Source organism: Aethalodelphis obliquidens, unplaced genomic scaffold (assembly GCF_003676395.1).
Source record: "Aethalodelphis obliquidens isolate GAN/ISIS:26980383/991018 unplaced genomic scaffold, ASM367639v1 scaffold19, whole genome shotgun sequence".
Lineage (NCBI taxonomy): Eukaryota > Metazoa > Chordata > Mammalia > Artiodactyla > Delphinidae > Aethalodelphis > Aethalodelphis obliquidens.
In genome coordinates, this window is record NW_020837963.1 from 16660120 (window position 1) to 16678781 (window position 18662).

The 18662-nt window shown below is 42.5% G+C and overlaps 1 protein-coding gene across 3 annotated transcripts in view; it reads left to right on the plus strand.

Annotated features, from left to right (window-relative positions):
• Window positions 1-12777: 12777 nt before the first annotated feature.
• The window catches only part of TNFRSF11A (TNF receptor superfamily member 11a), a 62354-nt gene continuing 56469 nt past the window's right edge, over window positions 12778-18662 (plus strand). For all 3 annotated transcript variants that reach the window (XM_027118698.1, XM_027118695.1, XM_027118696.1), the window contains exon 1: window positions 12778-12927. In XM_027118698.1, coding sequence (XP_026974499.1) covers window positions 12853-12927 — 75 coding nt within the window. In that variant the 5' untranslated portion in view covers window positions 12778-12852. The remainder of the gene's footprint in view (window positions 12928-18662) is intronic.

Genomic DNA, 18662 nt, shown 5'->3' on the forward strand with positions numbered 1-18662 from the left:
TTTGGCTGTGTTGGTTCTTAGTTGCTGCGTGCGGGCTTTCTTTAGTTGCGGCGAGCTACTCTTCATTGCGGTGCGCGGGCTTCTCATTGCGGTGGCTTCTCTTGTTGCAGAGCATGGGCTCTAGAGCACAGGCTCAGTAGTTGTGGCTTGAGGGCTTAGTTGCTCCACGGCATGTGGGATCTTCCCGGACCAGGGCTCGAGCCCATGTTCCCTGCATTGGCAGGTGGATTCTTAACCTCTGCGCCACCAGCGAAGTCCCTGAGATATATTTTGAAAGTAGAATTGGCATGACAGGTTGGGTATGAAGAGTGAGGGAAAGAGAAAAACCAAGATGTCACTGAGATTTCTGTCTGGAATAATTTGAATAAATAATGAGTGATAACAATAGTAAGGAAGTAAGGTAAAGAACAAGTTTTAGGGGCGAATCTACAATTTTGTTTTAGATGTGTCAAATTCGAGATGTCTGAGAGTTACCTGTCTAAATATCAAGAAGTTAGTTATACAGGTCTGGATCTCAACAGAGGTCAGGATTGAAAATATAGATTATGGAGTCAACAATATTTGACTAAATCCATGGAAGTAAATGAGATGGCCCTGGGGAGAGAGTAACCGTGGAGAAGAGTATCCAAGTCTGGGACACTCCCATATTTGGAAATTCAGCAGAGCAAGAGGAACTACTAAGAGGTTCAAGAGGAGTGAGGTAGGAGGGAAACCAAGAAAGTGTGGCATCTTGGAAGCCAAGAGAAGAGTGTTCCAAGGAGGGTCAATTGCTACTCAGCAGTCAGGATGACGATGGATCTGAAATCTGGTGGAAGATTAAAGTCACTGATGACTTCAATAGTAGTTTCAGTGGATTGGTGGAAATAGAAGCCTGATTGGAGTGGGCTAAAGAGAGACAATGACTAGAGATGACAGCTCTTTCAAGAAATGTTGCCATAAAGGGGAGCAGAAGTACTGGTAGCTAGAAAGGAACATGAGGTCATGTAGGTAAGCTTTTTAACATAAGAAATTAGATCCTGTTCATATGCTGGTGAGAATAAGCCAGTAAATTGAGAGATAGTGATGATGCAACAGGAACAACAGGCAACAACTGCAAGAGTGAAATCCTTGAGAAGGCAAGAAGGGGTGAGATTCAGAGCACAAATGCAGCCTGGCCTCTTTTGTAATTGGAGAGAAAGCAGAGAATAGATACAGTTGGAGGTGATTTGGTAGATTTAGTGGTGGGAAGGTTTGGGGGTTTCCATTCAATTTCTTCTCAGTGAAGTATGAAGCAAAGATGTTAGCTTGGCTGTCATGTGGAAAGTATTGGAGGTTTGAGGAGAAAGAAGGTAGAAATTGTTGTCTCCAAGAATGACAGAGTGAATTGAGGGAATTGTAGGATTGCCAAGCAATTTTGAAAGCCCATTTTAGAATAGTAATTATGAATTTAAAGAAAGACAGTTAACACAATTGTGGGGTTTTTTGTGTTTTTGTTTCTTCCAGACAAAATTAACTGTTCAGGAGCAGATGTGAAGATACACAAAATAAAGTATAACCAGGTCTGGGTTTTTCTAGATGCATAAGAGGAGGAGAAAAGACAAGGACATTAAAGCTCTTGCAAAGAAATGATTACAGTGATGGACCATAGACTAAACTGGGAAAGGGGGAAAATGAGATACTGGAATGAGGGGGGAAATAAATAATCTGAGGGATGGGTCTCAGTAAAGTAAATATGTAAGTAAACTGAAAAGATACTTCCTTTGAGAGTAGAAATGGAAAGCAAATAATATACCTGTTCTACCTCCAGCCTTTAAAGTACAGAGGTTTGTGGGAACAAAATTGAAAAGCCTCCACTTTAAAGAATAGCAGGGAAGGTGATGTCTTAGGGGTAGTCAGCTTTCAGTTAGTATAAGATGAACGAGAGACTCTTCAAGAGAAGAGGTTGAGGAGGTAGATAAGAAAGTTGAAGGCACCATGAGTTCCCATGTGCCCAGTGGGTGGTGGGGAAGGGTTAGAGATTAAGTAACTTTAAGGAATGTTCAGAGTAGCTCAGGGGTAAGAGCTCAGGTCAGAAAAAGCTTGGGCTTCTGATGAGTGAGGTAAGTGGGTTTGTGAAATGCAGTAGACTGACAGTCTCTGAGAAAATGTGTCCATTGGGCACCTGTACTCTCTGAAAGTCAAAATGTTCCTGATAGTGGCAAAACTTCAAGTTACTCACCATGAAGTATGCTAGCTAGGGTTTTCGTAGATATTCTTTATAAAGCTGAGGATGTTCCTCTTCTGTTCCTAGTTTACTGAGTTTTTATCATAAATAGGTGTTGGATCTTGTCAAGTGTTTTCTTCTGCATTTATTGATATGATCGTGTGGTTTTTCTTCTTTAGCCTGTGAATGTGATGGATTTACACAATTGATTTTCAAATGTTGAGTCAGCCTCTCATACCGAAGATGAATCCCACTTGGTTGTGGTGCATAATTCTTTTTATACATTGTTGGATTCCATTTGCTAATATTTTGTTGAGGATTTTTATGTGTGTTCATGAGAGATATTGGTCTGTAGTTTTCTTTTCTTGTAATGTGTTTGTTTAGTTTTGGTATTAGGGTAACATTGGCCTCATAGAATGAGTTAGGAAGTATTCTCTCTGTTTCTATCTTCTGAAAGAGGTGGCAGAGAATTGATACAATATCTTCTCTAAATGTTTGGTAAGAATTCACCAGTGAACCCATGTGGGACTAGTACTTTCTGTTTTGAAAGGTTATTAACTATTGATTCAGTTTCTTTAATGGATATAGGCCTATTCAGATTGTATCTTGGATGAGTTTTGGCAAATTGTGTCTTTCAAGGAACTGATCTATTTCATCTAGGTTATCAAATTTGTGGGCATAGAGTTATTCACAGTATTCCTTTATTATCTTTTTAATGTCCATGGGATCTGTAGTGATGTCCCCTCTTTCATTTCTGATAATAGTAATTTGTGTCTTCTCTCTTTCTTTCTCTCTCTCTTTCCTGGTTTGAGGATTATTGGTTTCATTGATCTTTTCAAAGAATCAGCTTTTGGTTTTGTTGATTTTTCTCTGTTGATTTCCTATTTTCAATTTCAATGATTTCAGCTCTAAATCCTATAATTTCTTTTTTTCTACTTCTTTGGATTGAATTTGCACTTCTTTTTCTAGTTTCCTAAGGTGGAAGCTTAGACGACTGATTTTATATCTTCTTTTCTAATATATGGATTCAAGGTTGTAAGTTTCCCACTTAGCACTGCTTAATGCTACATCCCACAAATTTTGATAAATTTTATTTTCATTTTCATTTAGTTCAAAGTATTTTAAAATTTCTCTTGAAGTTTCTTCTTTGGCCCATATGTTATTTAGAAGTTGTTTAGTCTCCATGTATTTTGGGATTTTCCAATTATCTTTCTTTTACTGATTTCTAGTTTAATTCCATTGTGGTCTGAGAACAGATACATCTAACTTCTTTAAAACTTGTTAAGATATGTTTTATGTCCCAGAATATGGTTTATATTGGTGAATGTTCCATGTGAGCTTGAGAAAAATGTGTTTTCTGCTGTTGTTGAATGAAGTAGCCTACAGATGTCAGTTATACCCAGTTAATTGATGGTGTTGTTGAGTTCAACCATGCTCTTATTGATTCTTATGCCTCCTAAATCTGTCCATTTTGAGGGAGGTGTGTTGAAGTGTGCAACTATAATAGTGGATTAATCTATTTCTCCTAGCAGTTCTATCAGTTTTTGCCTCATGTATTTTGATGCTTTGTTATTAGGCACATACACTTTAAGGATTGTTATATCTTCTTGGAGAACTGACTCTTTATCATTATGTAATGCCCCTCTTTATCCCAGACAAAGTTTCCTTTGTCTGAAATCTGCTCTGCCTGAAATTAATATAGCTACTCTCCCTTTCTTTTTATTAGTGTTAACATGGCATATCTTTCTCCATCCATTTACTTTTAATCATATGTGTCTTTATATTTAAAATGGATTTCTTGTAGACAACATATAGTTAGGTCTTGTTTTTTGATCCACTCCAACAATCTCTTTTGATTGGTACCTTTAAACCATTGATGTTTAAAGTGATTATTGAGGGACTTCCATGGTGGTCCAGTGAGTAAGATTCCGTGCTCCCAATGCAGGGGGCCTGGGTTTGATCCCTGGTCGGGGAACTAGATCCTTCATGCATGCTGCAAGTAATAGTTCATATGCCGCAACTAAGAGTATGCATGCCACAACTAAGAGTTCGTGTGCCACAACTAAGAGTCTGCGGGCGGCAACTAAAAGATCGCACATGCTGCAACTAAAGATCCTGCATACCGCAACAAAGATCCTGCATGCTGCAGCTAAGACCCGGTGCAGCCAAAATAAATAAATAAATAAATAAATGTTTAAAAAAACAAAATGATTATTGATATAATTGGATTAATATCTACCATACTTGTTACTGTTTTCTATTTGTTGTCCTTGTGCTTTGTTCATATTTTTGTCTTCCACTCTTTTTCTTCCTTTTGTGGTTTTGATTAAGCATTTTGTATGATTTCATTTTCTTCCCTTTCTTAGCATATCAATTTTACCTCTTTTTTTTTTAACTTATTTTAGTGGTTTTCTGAGAGTTTCCAGTATCCAAGTCCACTTTCACATAACACTAGAATGCTTCACGGGTAGTGTGGGTCCCTTATATTAACAAAATAATCCTAATTCCTCCCATCCCTTGCATCATTGCTGTCATTCATTTCACTTATATATAAGCATACATAAGCAATATATTATAATATATACATAAGCACACATATGTATATGATGTATACATAAGCAAACATCGTCGATATTATTTTGAAGAATCTTTATCTGTTAGATTATAAGAAAAAAGTTTTTATTTTACCTTCACTTATTATTTCTTCAATGCCTTACTTTATATAAATCTGAGTTTCTGACCTATGTTACTTTCCTTCTCTCTAAATAACTTCTTTTAACACTTCTTGCAAGGCAGGCCTACGGGCAACAATACCGTCACTTTTTGTTTGCCTGAGAAAGTCTTTAATTCTCCTTCACTTTTGAAGGATAATTTCACTGGTTACACAATCCTAGGTTAGTGAGTTATTTCTCAACATTTTAAAAATGTCTCTCCATTTCTTAGGAGAAGTCAGATATAGTTCTTATCTCTGCTTCTCTAAAGAGCAAAGATTTTTTTTTCCTCTGGCTTCTTTCAGGATATTTTTCTTTATCTTTGATTTTCTATAGTTTGAAAATGATAAGCCTGTATGTAGTTTTTCTGGCATTTATCCTGATGGGTGTTCTCTGAGCTTCTTGGATCTGTGGTTGGGCATCTGACATTAATTTGGTAAAATCCTCCATCATTATTGGTTCAATTTTTTCTTCTGTTTCTTTCTCTCTTTCTTCTCTCCTGATATTTCCATTATACATATGTTATAACTTTTGTAGTTGGGTTTTTTTTTCAGTCTTTTTCTGTTTGCTCTTCAATTTTGAGGTTTCTACTGCTATATCCTCAAGTTCAGAGATTCTTTCCTCAGCCATGTTCAGCCTATTAATAAGCTCATCAAAGGCATTCTTAATTTCTGTACAGTGGTTTTTATCTCTAGCATATCTTTTTCATTCTTTCCTGGGATTTCTGTCTCTCTGCTTACATTGCCCATCTGTTCTTGCATGCTGTCTACTTTATCCATTAGAGCCCTTAGCATATTTATCATAGTTGTTTTTAAATTCCTAGTCTGATTATCGCAGCATACCTGCCATGTCTGGTTCTGATGCTTGCTCTGACTCTTCAAACTGTGTTTTTTGTCTTTAGTATGCCTTGTGTTTTTTTCCTGATAACCAGACGTGAGGTACTAGGTAAGAGCAACTGTTGTAAATAGGCCTTTAGTAATGGAGTGGTAGGTGACAGGGGAAGAGAAACATTCTAATGAGTCCTGTGATTAGGTCTTGGTCTTTGTGAGCCTGTGCCTCTGGACTTCGAACTTCGCAAGTGTTTCTCAGCTTTTTCCTCCCCTCTTACATGGGACAGAATGGCAATAGTGGGCTGGAGTTGGGTATTTCCCTTCCCCGGGTTAGGCTCTGATAATACCCAGCAGCCTAGGCTCTGAGGTTAACTAGTTTTTCTAAGGGCAGGCCTTGTTAGGAAGAACAGAGCACTCTGGTGTATTTCAAAATTGTTTCCTCTCCCCTCCCCCTGCCAGAAGCCCAGGAGATTTTTCTCTGACATCTGCTGTGAGAACCTGGTCAAGCTCCTGGAGGTAAAACTCAAAAACGAGTAGGGACCCCTCTATGACTGGGTCCCCCTGGAGTTTTTAACTCTCAGGCTTGTCCACTCTGGGCCTCCAGCAATTGATCAATTACAGTTGTGGTTTTTCTACCCCTGCCCTGGTTCCCACAGAGGTTATAGCTTGTGAGTTTCTGCTCTGGTAACTTGTGATTCTCTGTATTTGCCTGTCAGTCTCTCCAATGTGGGGGGCAGTGGTGTGCCCTGTGACCTCCCTTCTCTTAAATGGATTTAGGAAGATTCATTGATTTTTCAGTTTGTTCAGCTTTTTACTCATTGGGACAGAGTGGCAACTTCCAAGCTCTCTACATGTGGAACCGGAAACAGGAAGCAGCCCAGATTTTTTTTTTTAATGCAAAACACAGAAAAGAGGGTAAAAGTCATATGGGGCAGAAGGGGAGATGAGAGAGATTGGGCAGAAATGTTATTTGAAGAGAGAGTGGCCAAAAATTTTCTCAAACTAACAAAAAACATCAAGAAGGACAAGGAACTACAAACAGGATAGATTCAAAGAAAACTAAGCCTACATATGTTATAGTAAACGTGCTGGAAAGCAAATACAAGGAGAAAATCTTAAAAGCAGCAACTCCAAGACTGATAGTTGGCTTATCGACAGAAAACAAAGCAATTATATGTTTCAAATGCTGAAAGAAAATAACTGCCACCCTAGAACTTCAAATGAAGGCAATTTAAGATATTTTTAGACACTGTCCCCCTAGAAAAACGCCCCCAAAACAAAATTTCTTACCAGCAGACTCACACCAAAGAAAAACCAGAAAACGTTATTCAGGCCAAAGGAAAGTGGTCCTAGGTGGCATCTTAGAGATGCAAAAAGGAATATGGAGCAATAAAAAAGATAAATATGTGGGCAAATTTTAAAATGTCTTATAGGATTTAAAATATACACACCCAACAAAAAGAGCACAAGGTGGGGATGGGATGGGATTGATGCTAAAGCAGTCTAAGTTTCCTGCATTGCCCAGGAAATAATAAAAGTACTATTTTGCATTAGACTTTAACAAGTTAAGGATGCATGTTATAATCTCTAGTTTAAGTAACCATTAAAAGAATGTCAAGCTTGTAGACAGGAAGAATAGAATGATTTTTTTTAATCTTTTTTTTTTTGCATGTAATGGTTTCAAAATATATTAAGTAAACAATTACAGAACTGAAGGAAAAATCATCATATAATCATAGTGGAAGTTTTGTATGTTCTTAACCCACTCCTCTCAGAAGCTGACAGAGAACAAGCAGTTTAAAAATCAGGAAGGACACGAAAGATTTGAACAACACAATTATAAGTTTGACCTGATCATCTTATGAAGAAGTCTGTTGCAAAAGACTTGTAGTTGCAAAATACACATTTATTTTCAAGTGTACATGGAGCATTTAACAAATGACGATACGCTGTGTCACAGAGCAAATCTTCTCAACAAGTTTCAAAGGACTGAAATCCTACAGAATATGTTCTCTGACCACAGCGGAATTAAGTTATAAATTAATAACAAAAAGGTAACTAGAAAATGCCAAATGTTGAAAATGTAAGCAATGTGCTTTCAAAAGAAACCATAGGTTAAGGAAGAAAGTTAGAAAACATTTTTATTAAATGATGAAAATTCAAAAATATCAAGCTTGTGAGACAAAACTAAAGCCATGCTTAGAGGGAGCTGTACATAAGCTTTAGATACATAGATTAGAAAAGAAGAAAGCCTTAAGGTCAATTATCTCAATTTCAAGAAGTTTGAAAAGAACTGCAAAGTGGAAGAATCAATAAAGACAAGAAATTATTGCAATAGAAAACTCAAAATACAATACGGAGGATGAACAAAGCTAAAAATTTGATTCTAATTAATTGAACTCTGATTAAACCCCAGCAAGACTAACCAAGAAAAAGAGAAGGCATAAATTACCAGTATTAGAAACTAAAAAGAAGAAACCCCTACAAACACTACATCTAAAATAGGAGATTTTATGAATGACTGTATACCAGCAAAGTTAAAAGATTAGATGGAATGAACATATTCCTATTTAAAGACAAACACACACACGAACTACTTACCAAAATCAACACAAAAAGAAATAGAAAATCTCTGTGTTCTATATGTACTAAATACAGTGAAATTGTAATTTAAAACCATGCCACAAAGAAACCCCAATGCCCAAATGGCTTCATTGGTGAATTCTACCAAATACTTAAGGAAAAAAATAACAACATTTATACACCCTTTCAAAGTTCTTCCATATACCTCAATCTTATCCAGCAAAACCCTGACACCAAAACTTGACAAGATCCAATTCAGAAAGGGAATGACAGGCCAATCTCTCTCACGAACATAGATATGAAATTTCCTATTATATTTGGATGTCATTATGGGACAGTATTGCACCTTGATTTATCTGTGAGTGAACACTGATTTATCAATGGTTTACTTTTGTTTAAAAAGTTTTATAGGCAAGATGAGTGGAAGAGCAAACCATAACAGGGTAGGTAATAAAAACATTTGTATTTACTAGTAAGCTTTTACTGAAAGATTCATGAAGTCTTATGTTTACTTAATAACTTTGCTTTCTAAGTGTTTGCTTTAGCTCTGCCCAGTAACTATTTTGTATCACCACGTGAAAAAAATTACATAAGCTGATTAATTCTCATTCTTGCGGACATTCATAAGCATTTCATTAACAAGATAGTGTCTATTTTCGTGTGCCTAAATAAAGACCATTAAAATGTAATGCTATAATACTTACAAACCATCCACTAGAAGCAAAAATGATAGCCATATTTTTATTTTACCTTTTTGATTCTGAAAACTAAACAGTTCCTACAGAAGTGGGGAGTAGTGGGGATTTCCAGGGTGAGGTGTGCATTATCCATGTAAAATAATTTTCAAATAAACCTACGATGCCTGTATTTGTATAATGTTTTATTTTTCCCCAGTACAAATAAAACAATTCACTGTCACCTGATTACTTTTTAAAAATTGGAAATGTTTACCTTTAATAAATGTTAAAACATCTATTATTTAAAATGAATTTTACATTTATTACATATAACCAAAATTTAATTGTACATGTGCCTATAAATATGGGGCTTATAAAAATCATAAATAACAGTTTCTGTAAATGATGAGCAATCTCTTTAGCTATAGTGTATGCATCCTTCACTTAATAGAGGAAGATAGTATTTGATTTAACTTACTTCCATGTTTCTCATAATAATGCTATTCATATAGGAAAGATAATGTCCTCAAGCTCATTTTAATGGATCTTGTTGATGACAAATGTATTTTACATTAATCTTTATAAAATATTTGAATTATCTGAGTGATAGCTCTGTAAATATAGAGAGTGTTTAAAAGTACTTTAATTTTTTTTCAATTAAACTTGTTTTAGTAGATTTAATATGTTAACATGGGCATTCTGTTGTTCAGAGTGCTTCCAAAACCAGCACACTCACCTCTGGGGCTTTCCAAGCAGAAGTTTTAAGTCCCCTAAACTTCTCTGAAAAAAAAAGGGGTTGATGTTGGAAATGTGCCAGGAGTAACCCTTGGTATTTCTCATAAAGTGCCACAGTGAAAGTACCCTCTCCCACAAGTCAGTTCCTTTTATCAAAATCATAATCTTACACACTACTGTTTCCAGAAAGCCTGTCTCCACATTCAAGACAACAGTAGGCCAGATAAATATTTTTTAATCTGTATTTTTTACCATTCCTGTACTTACTTCATCTGGAGTTTTAACATCTGTTTACCAAATTTACAGACCTGTCAGTTAAAATGTAAAAGTACTTTTTCCTCAGTGTAAATAGCTTAGGAACATCAAAAGTTAAAATTATCAGTTTCTCCTTTTCCTTTTGGAACTCACCTAATGTTAAAAATTAGGTGCTTTAACCTAAGTGTCCATCAACAGATGAATGGATAAAGAAGATGTGATATATATATTGTATGTATATAGATACATATACACACACACACACAATGGAATAGTACCCAGCCATAAAAAAGAATGAAATAATGCCATTTGCAGCAACATGGATGGAACTAGAGATTATCATACTAAGTGAAGTTAATCAGACAAAGACAAATATGATATTGCTTATATGTGGAATCTAAAAAAATGATACAAATGAACTTATTTACAAAACAGAAACAGACTTACATAGAAAACAAACTTATGGTTACCAAAGGGGAAAGGGGGAGGAGGGATAAATTTTGAGGATGAGATTGACAGATACACACCACTGTATATAAAATAAACCACAAGGATTTACTGTATAGCACAGAGAACTATATTCGGCATCTTATAATAACCTATAATGGAAAAGAATCTGAAAAGAATATATATATAACTGAATCTCTTTGTTGTACACCTGAAACTAACAAAATATTGTAAATCAACTACAGTTCAATTTTTAAAAACCTGAAAAATAAATTGGTGCTTAGTAAGGCAGAACTCACACTCCAGAGCCAGATAGCCAGGGGCTTGAATCCCAGCTCTCTCACTTTTCGGCAAGTGACCCTAGGGCAAGTTATTAACCTCTATGCCTCAGTTTCCTCATCTGTAGAATGGGACTAATGACAGTATTTTTTTACAAAGCTGTTGTGAGGATTCAATGAATTTGTAAGTGTAAGGATGCTGTTAGTGTTTGCTACTATTATTGTCTCTCCAGAAACTTCCTCTGCTTAGGTAAATAAATGTTTCTGATTATTGTTTACAACATGGGATGGTATTACTCTGTAACTTGTTTCCTTTACTATGGTATGGAATTGCTTTGTCAAAGGATATTTGCACTTTTATTTTTTTTTTTAATCAACACTACCAGACTGCTTTCCAAAAAGCACTAAAGTAACTGGGCAGTGTACAAATCAAGCTGCACAGCAGGGAGTTACAAAGTAAAGCAACTAGCATGATTACAATAGCACAAAGGTGGGAGGGGGAAATGGAAGTATGTCATTCCAAGGTTTTTACAATATACCTGAAGTGGCAGAATTTTATCTGAAGGTAGACTGTGATGTCATAGATACATATTGTAAACCCAGAACTAAAAAGAACAAAACAAGAGGTATATAAAATAAGCTAACAATGCAGAAAAAGGATTCCTAAAAATACTCAAATCATCCAAAAGAAGGTAAGAAAAGAGGAAAAAAAGGAGCAAAGATGGAACAAACAAAACAAATAGCAAGACTTAAACTTCACCATATCTATAATCACATTAAATGTGAATGGCCTAAACACTCCAATCAAGAGACAGAGATTGTCAAACTGGATAAATTGAAAAAGCAAGACCCAATTACATGCTGTCACTTTAAATAGACATAGATAAGTAAAATGACAGAATTAGATATACCATGTAAATGCTATTCATAAGAAAGGTGAAGGGCTATACAGTATCAAAGGTTTCAGAAACCAAAATTTAACCACCGATCAAGGAGAACATGTAATAATGATAAGAGGATCAATTCATCAAAAAGACATAGTAATCCCGAATGTTTATGCCTCTAATCAGAGCTTCAAAAACACGAAATAAGAAAACTGACAGATCAAGAAAAATCCACAGTTTTTGTTGGAAATTTCCAGTTTTCTCACAAGTAGACAGAAAATCAATATGGGTATTTCAACCAATTTAACCTAATTGACATTTATAAAACACTTCACCAGCCACAGTGAAATACAGTTTTTCCAAGTGCACATGGAATATTCACTAAGATACACCACTTGCTGGGCTAAAAGCTAAGACAGGTTGATGCTTCTGGAACTCAAAACAATACATTCTATTGACCTGAGGACCAGTGTTTTCACACAGAAAAGTTATCTGTGCAAAGGCTTGGGTGTACGTGTGCATCCAGCATCCACCTGGCACGTGAGAGCTGACGTACTCCTAAGCACATGAGGCAGGGGGCGGAGACAGCGTGGCGGCTGACAGCTTGGAGGAGGCAAGAGGAAGTGGCTTCTGGCCGGAAGACTGAACGAGGGATATGATGAAGCGTGCTCGACGCTATATTGGGTTGATCCTTTCACTGAGCTCTATGGAATCTCCGATGGAGACCCTCTCCTCGTTAACTCTTGGTCGAGGTGCACCTACTTTGGGAGGCCCCGCCGGGAAGCCTGAGCGCGGGCGCGAGGCGGGGGCCAGGCCGCCGGGCTGTCTTCCTTCCCCGGGAGTCCGGCCCCAACAGTCCTGGGATGCAGGCCGGCCGCGTCTGTGACCGTGAAAGACACCCGAAGGCAGGTCGCAGGCAAACCTGCGTACAGGGGTGCACAGTGCGGCAGAAGACGCGGGCGGCGGGCGCGGAGAGCACCCCAGGTCGCCCCCCGCGACCCTCACCTCCCGGCATCCTTTCCGTCCCCCCACCCCCCAACAAGGCGCGGGAAGCGGACACCGCCCGCCTCGTTCGGGCACCACCTGGCGGGCGGGCGGGCGGGAACAGGTGCCCGGCGCGGGGCGGGGCGGGGCGGGGCGGCGCCGGGCGGCGGCGGGGCGGGGCGGGGCCCGGAGGCGGCGGGGAGGACCGACCCCGAGGCCACGAGCTGCCGCGCCGCCTGGGCAGCAGAGGCCGCAGAGCGGGCCGCCCAGCCCGCCCCTCCGCGCCATGGCCTCGCGCGCCCGGCGGCGCCGCCCGCTGCCCGCGCTGCTTGCGCTCTGCGCGCTGTTCGGCCGGCTGCAGGTAAGGGGGGCCGCCCCAGCTCCCGCTCCCCGCGCGCCGGGTCCCGCGCCCGACGCCTTCGCGGGAACTGGGGAAGGACGCGGCGCGGCGGCTGCCAGACGTCCCGAGACCTGGACGGAGCCGCAGGAGCTGAGGATTTGGAGGGCGGAGAGCTGGGGGGGTGCGCGTTGGACGGTGGAAGGAGGGAACGGGCGAGTGGAGGGGAACTGGGGTGCAGAACGGGGAGTTGCGGGACCCCGGCACCCGGACACGGGCGCTTCCAAAAGTCCCACTTAGTGGCAGGCTTTGGTGGTGCCGTTTATTCTCTAAACATTTCTGGAGCGTCTGCGAGGTGCCCCCGCAGTGTAGCTGCTGCGGAGGCAGCGGCGTGGACACAGACCCTTCCCCCGCGAACAGGAGAAGAAGCGAGGGGAAAATTCGGAGCCGCGGACAGTGCCCACGTTAAGTAACCATCCCAACATACGATTTCTCCTTTCGGGCCATTTTGGACCCGCCGGAGCTCTCGGTCCTTCCCTCTAACTGGGCTTTACACGCTCTCCCCACCTCAGCTTCGCTGGTAGTCTGAAGACTAGAGCGATGCTCGCCTCCCGGGCGTGTGGTGAAACAGGATTTGGTAGTTTCTTCAGAAAGGCTGACATCAGATTTCTTTCTTATGCTCCCCTCTTTTTTATGCCTCCCTTCTCCCCTCCGACTCCTCCCTACAGTTTAAGGTCCAGCGGCTCAGGTTCTGGCCCAGAATGACATAGAATCACTTGTTCTCAGAACCCTCTGATGATGTTAGGACAAAATAGTGTTCACAGTTGGAGACACCAAGGGACCTGGGGTGCTTCAAGCCAGTAGGGGAGCCAGAAACAGCCCTGTCCTCCGTGCGCTCAGCCGGAATGGGACTGGGACGGGCCGGCGGGCACAGCGGGCAGTGGTTAGTCTCACTGGGGCCAGGCCCTGCTGGGGCTCCCAACCCAGGAGGCACCCGGGGCTCCCCTGGCGGCCCACAGGGCTGATAAAGGGCGTGAAGAGGTCTGGGGGGGTGCCAGAACAAGAGCATCTTCCTATGTCCTGTTGTCCTCCCCACCCCAAGTCCTCTCAGAAGAGATTTCTTTACAAGATCACTCGGTACAGCTGCCAAATAAATAAAACCAGTTACTGGTTTTCTGCCCTCCCCGGAGGAGAGCTGTAGTGTAGGAAGCCCAGCACCACAAATACTATGAAAGCCTTGTAGGGAAGGGTAAATATTGGTGGTTTTCTGGGTTTCAGTAGTTTCAGATTTCCCTTCTCTGTAAGACTGGCTTAGGCTCTTGTTAACAGCTTTTGGGGGAACAGCTCGAGACCCCAAGAAGACAAGGGGAACAGCACTTGGAGAACTGTGTTTGGAGTGAGGAGAGAGGGGGAAGCCAGCCTGGGATTAGAGCCTTGACAGAAATAACAGGAACGTGCTATTAAGGCTGGAGCAGACAATTCTCAGGAAGATTCAGTCTATTTCGTTTCTACTTGTATGAGTCTCAAGGAATGGTTGAGGGCAAAGAAGGCGGAAAAGCCTGCTGGAATTTTTCATTTTAAACACTTCAGGTGTTGCTTAATTAAGTGTTCAACAGGTTGGACAGGGTGCTGCTGCCTTATTTGAACCACAGGACTAGGGCTCCAGTGAACAGCTAGCCACCTGAGAAAGACCTGCTCACTACACAGTTTAAAAAAAAGCATCTCGGGGCTTCCCTGGTGGTGCAGTGGTTGAGAGTCCGCCTGCCGATGCAGGGGACACGAGTTCGTGCCCTGGTCCGGGAAGATCCCACATACCGCGAAGCGGCTGGGCCCGTGAGCCATGGCCGCAGAGCCTGTGCGCCCGGAGCCTGTGCTCCGCAACGGGAAAGGCCACAGCAGTGAGAGGCCCGCGTACCGCAAAAAAAAAAAAAAAAAAGCATCTCACAGTGTTATTGCAAAAACTACATATGTACATATATGTGTAAAATGCAGTACGTTCTAACATGAACTCATTTGCTATCAAAACATTTATTTCTCAGAGCTATCTTTCAGCAAGTGCTATCTCCCCCCCGCCCCGCCTTTCCCTTTTGGCTACTTATATTATGTGTGTTTTTAAATCATACCTAAACAGGAAACAATCAAATGATATTGGGATGGCTCTAATCAAATGATGTAAGTTTGTGCCTAGTCTCCCCAGTGGAAATCTATTAATTCTGAAAGGTGGAGCTAGATGTAATGTTGTAGTATTACCCCCCAAAGATACTGTGGTTACAAGCACTCTGTTCAATTACTGCTTCTTCGGCCAACCTGATCTATTAGTTCAAAGAAAGGAATTGCACTGCTGATCAGTTACCACACACTGGGCAAGGCTTAAAGAACTGTTGAGTGTGGAGGATGGAGGAGGTATTGGTTTTGTAAAATAGTTGGCAAAAACAGCTTCTGGAAAGTGCTTTATCTGCAAGTATTGTATTTAGCTTCATTTACATTGTATTAAATCGATTTAAACTTACCTGGGGTGCTGTAAGTTTTGCCTTTTAAAACATCTCTGTGCTTATATCTCTCTGCGCATGTGTGAGGGAATCTGAGTTCAGACATAAGAAGAGTATTTGCCTAAAGAAAAAAACATTTAAAATTTTTATGTTGATAGTTCTGCTGTTTATTCCAAGTAAGAAACTCTAGGAGCAGGCTGTTTTCATTGAGGTAATTGATCACACAGCCATGTTTATCCCTAGATATCCAAGACCTAAGGGCAGATTCACTCCTACCCAGGCCAGCAAACATATTTGGGATGTAAAACCTTGCGCTGGCGAGAAACAAGGCGAAGACATAGCTGGGTCTTCACAGGTCACGGCCCAGTCAAGAGGATGAGACAGGTGAAGCTGTGATAATAATAACGCAGCCTATGATACGAGAAGCGCAGAGGATGGTGGAGGAGGGAGAGAATATAGTTGGAGGAATCAGGGAGGACTTTTGGAGGAGGGGGCTTCTGAAGCGGTCTTTGGAGGATGGGTAGGAAATCAAGGGTCAGAGAGGCAATGATCCCAAGAGGCTGTTGTGGGGAAGAAAGCTTTCTATCTGAGAGGGTGGCGTCAGTGGTTTAGGCCTAAAGGAATCTTGCCAAAAAGAGAAAACCCACATATGTTTATGACTTTATAGATAGCACCAAGCTATCTGGAAAGCTAGCTTAATTCAAGAAACCCCATGACAGACAGGACACTAAACATTTATAGTTTTTGAGATAACACTTGTATGGCCCTTGTTGAGGTGGTAATGTAGACTAATCAGAAACAGATAAGCCGTAGGGCCCTGGAAGGCCTGTGGGGACACCCCGCAGAGGAAATCCCCTGGGTGGGACTGGGACTGTAGGGTAGGTAGGTGACCGCCCCTGCCCCGGCTGTCTTCCTGCCCTGCCAGCCCATCCTAGTGGGAAGACTTGGCCATAAGTTACTACTTCGTTTGGAGAATCACAGACTTGGGGATCAGCGTCCTTTTCGTTCACTTTGTTGATAAATGTTTCAAATGCCTTCCCTGTTATTTCCTTCCCACCACTTCCCCTGAAAATGGCACATCTGTAATATGAACATATTCTCCGTGTTGATAAGGAAATATGAGCTTGCTTTTTCAGTTATCTACCAGAAATTCATATGCCAGGAAAACTGAAACAATAAAGGTATGTCTTTGAAGGTCAATAAATCAGTGTTTTATGAGGCCATGAAAAGGGGAGTTCCAAACCAGGGCCTCCTTTTCAGAGTATTGTTTGAAGAAGGTACCACGTGAACTTTCTCTGCCAGATCAGTATTAAAATTCCCCCCATGCTATTTTCCTATCTTTGAAGCGCATGGAAAAAGATAGTGGTGTGTTTTTCCACATGGTGTGTCCAGAGGATGCTGTCTGGGCGGACTCCTGTGGATTGGATCTGCATCCCGCCCTGACAGTTGCCCTCTCTACGAGTGAGTCACCCCCCAGGGCATCTACCCTCGGGCCAGGTGGCCGCCAGGACAGCTGTGGCCTGGCTGCTGTCTCCCTGCAGCGGCCGCCCCCCAGCCCCCAAGGGAAGCATACCTGACCCCCACCTCCCGGCCCCCAGAGCCGGCGTGGGTGGGATTCGCGCGCCAGGTGATTCTCCCTGCAAGCGCCTGTAAATTCTCCACCTGGTTTGTAGGAAGTTGGGCACCTAATCTTCGTGTTTCCCTCTGGCTGCCGCGTGGGAGCTTTCTGTAGGACCCACTGCTAGGAACACAGATTAAGCTCAACTCCTCCTTTCTACCCCCCAAACCTAAGCCCCGAGCCTGAAGAAACCACGAGAGAGACAGTGGACTGCAGCAAAACAGAAGAGCGGGTGGGTCTGAAGTTCTCAGTGCGCATTTGAGGTTTAACACTGAGTGGGCGGCGGGCTTGGTTACGCGCAGCCCAGCGGTTCCTCTGCCCTGGTTCCGAGGGGCGCTGTCAGGCTGCGTCCTGCCCGCGAGCCCGGCGGGAGCGGCTCCCCGGCGCCCTGCCCTCCCTCTCGTGGGCAGCGGCTGCTGGCCCCGATCATCGCCCGGCAGCCCTCTCAGCGCGTCTGCGTGGACGTGTGCTAACTTGCTCTCTGTCTTTGTCCTGTGCGCCACCGGCGACCCCCAGCCTGGGATTTCTGTGGGCTGCCACGTCCAGGGCACGACGCTCAACAGTGAGAAAGAGGACTGCGTTTGTGTTAGATGTGCTCGTTTAGCTCAACGAAGCGAGCGCCTCCTCCAGGTGGGCCGCCCTGCAGCAGGCTAAGGAGACGGAGAGCAGGGGCGTAGCCCCCGTCTCCCGGAAGCGCCCGGCCTAGATGCATGCAGACAGAATGCGGTGGGACACTCCTGCCATCAAGAGTGCTTTCAGAGTGTGGTGGGCGCCCAGGACAAGAGCGCTTTAACCGGCCTGGAAGTGCCGGCGGAAAATACCCCCTTTTCCTTACCGTGCGGTTGTGTGTGTCCAAAGCACAGAAAGAGGGGCAAGGGGGCAGCATGTGGGCTAGGGATCAAGACTGGTTTGTGCTCTGCCTGGTGGGGGGAACGGTGGGGAGACCAGACCGAGTGCGGCGTTTTCAGGCGTCTCGGAAGAGGACAGTGTTCCTGGGCTCCAAGGGCAGGTGGGGGGCGGGGCCAGCACTCAAGGGCCTTCTGTGCAGGGAAAACAGTTTAGATTTTATCTCCGTGTATTGTGAGCTGGGGAGGGACGTGGTCAGATGTGGAGGTCATGGGGAAGGGTGCTATGGCGCTGGGGGGAGGAGGGGGTCCAGGGCGTGGTAAGGAGGCCACAGCCCCTGCTTTGGGGAAGAGCTGGTACAGGCTTGAATCGGGTCAGGAGGGTGGCAAGAGAAAGAAGTGCAGGAGCGATTTCAGAGCCAGCAGGCTGTGCTGGGCGCCGAAGATACAGGGCAAAGGATGTGGTTGGACCTATTATTAAAAAAAAAAAAAAAATGTGGTAGATGTCAAAACAGGACAGCTGACCATTTGATTGTATTTTTTCACAGTTTATTAAGGAAACTTCTGTCTTAGTCCAAATCAGAATCAAAGCAGGTTCAGGTTCAAGTAAAGAAGGATTGTTTTTTCCCCAAACAAACAATAAAGAAGGTCGCAGTTTAGGATATGGAATCGCATCTGCTTTGGATTATCTTACTGGGAGGCAAAGGTCCTTAGACCCCACTGGGGTTAAAAAACAAGCTAAGAGCCCCAAGGCATTGGCTCTGCAGGAAATTTGTGTGCTCTGCAATTCAGAGCCATTTCCTGACC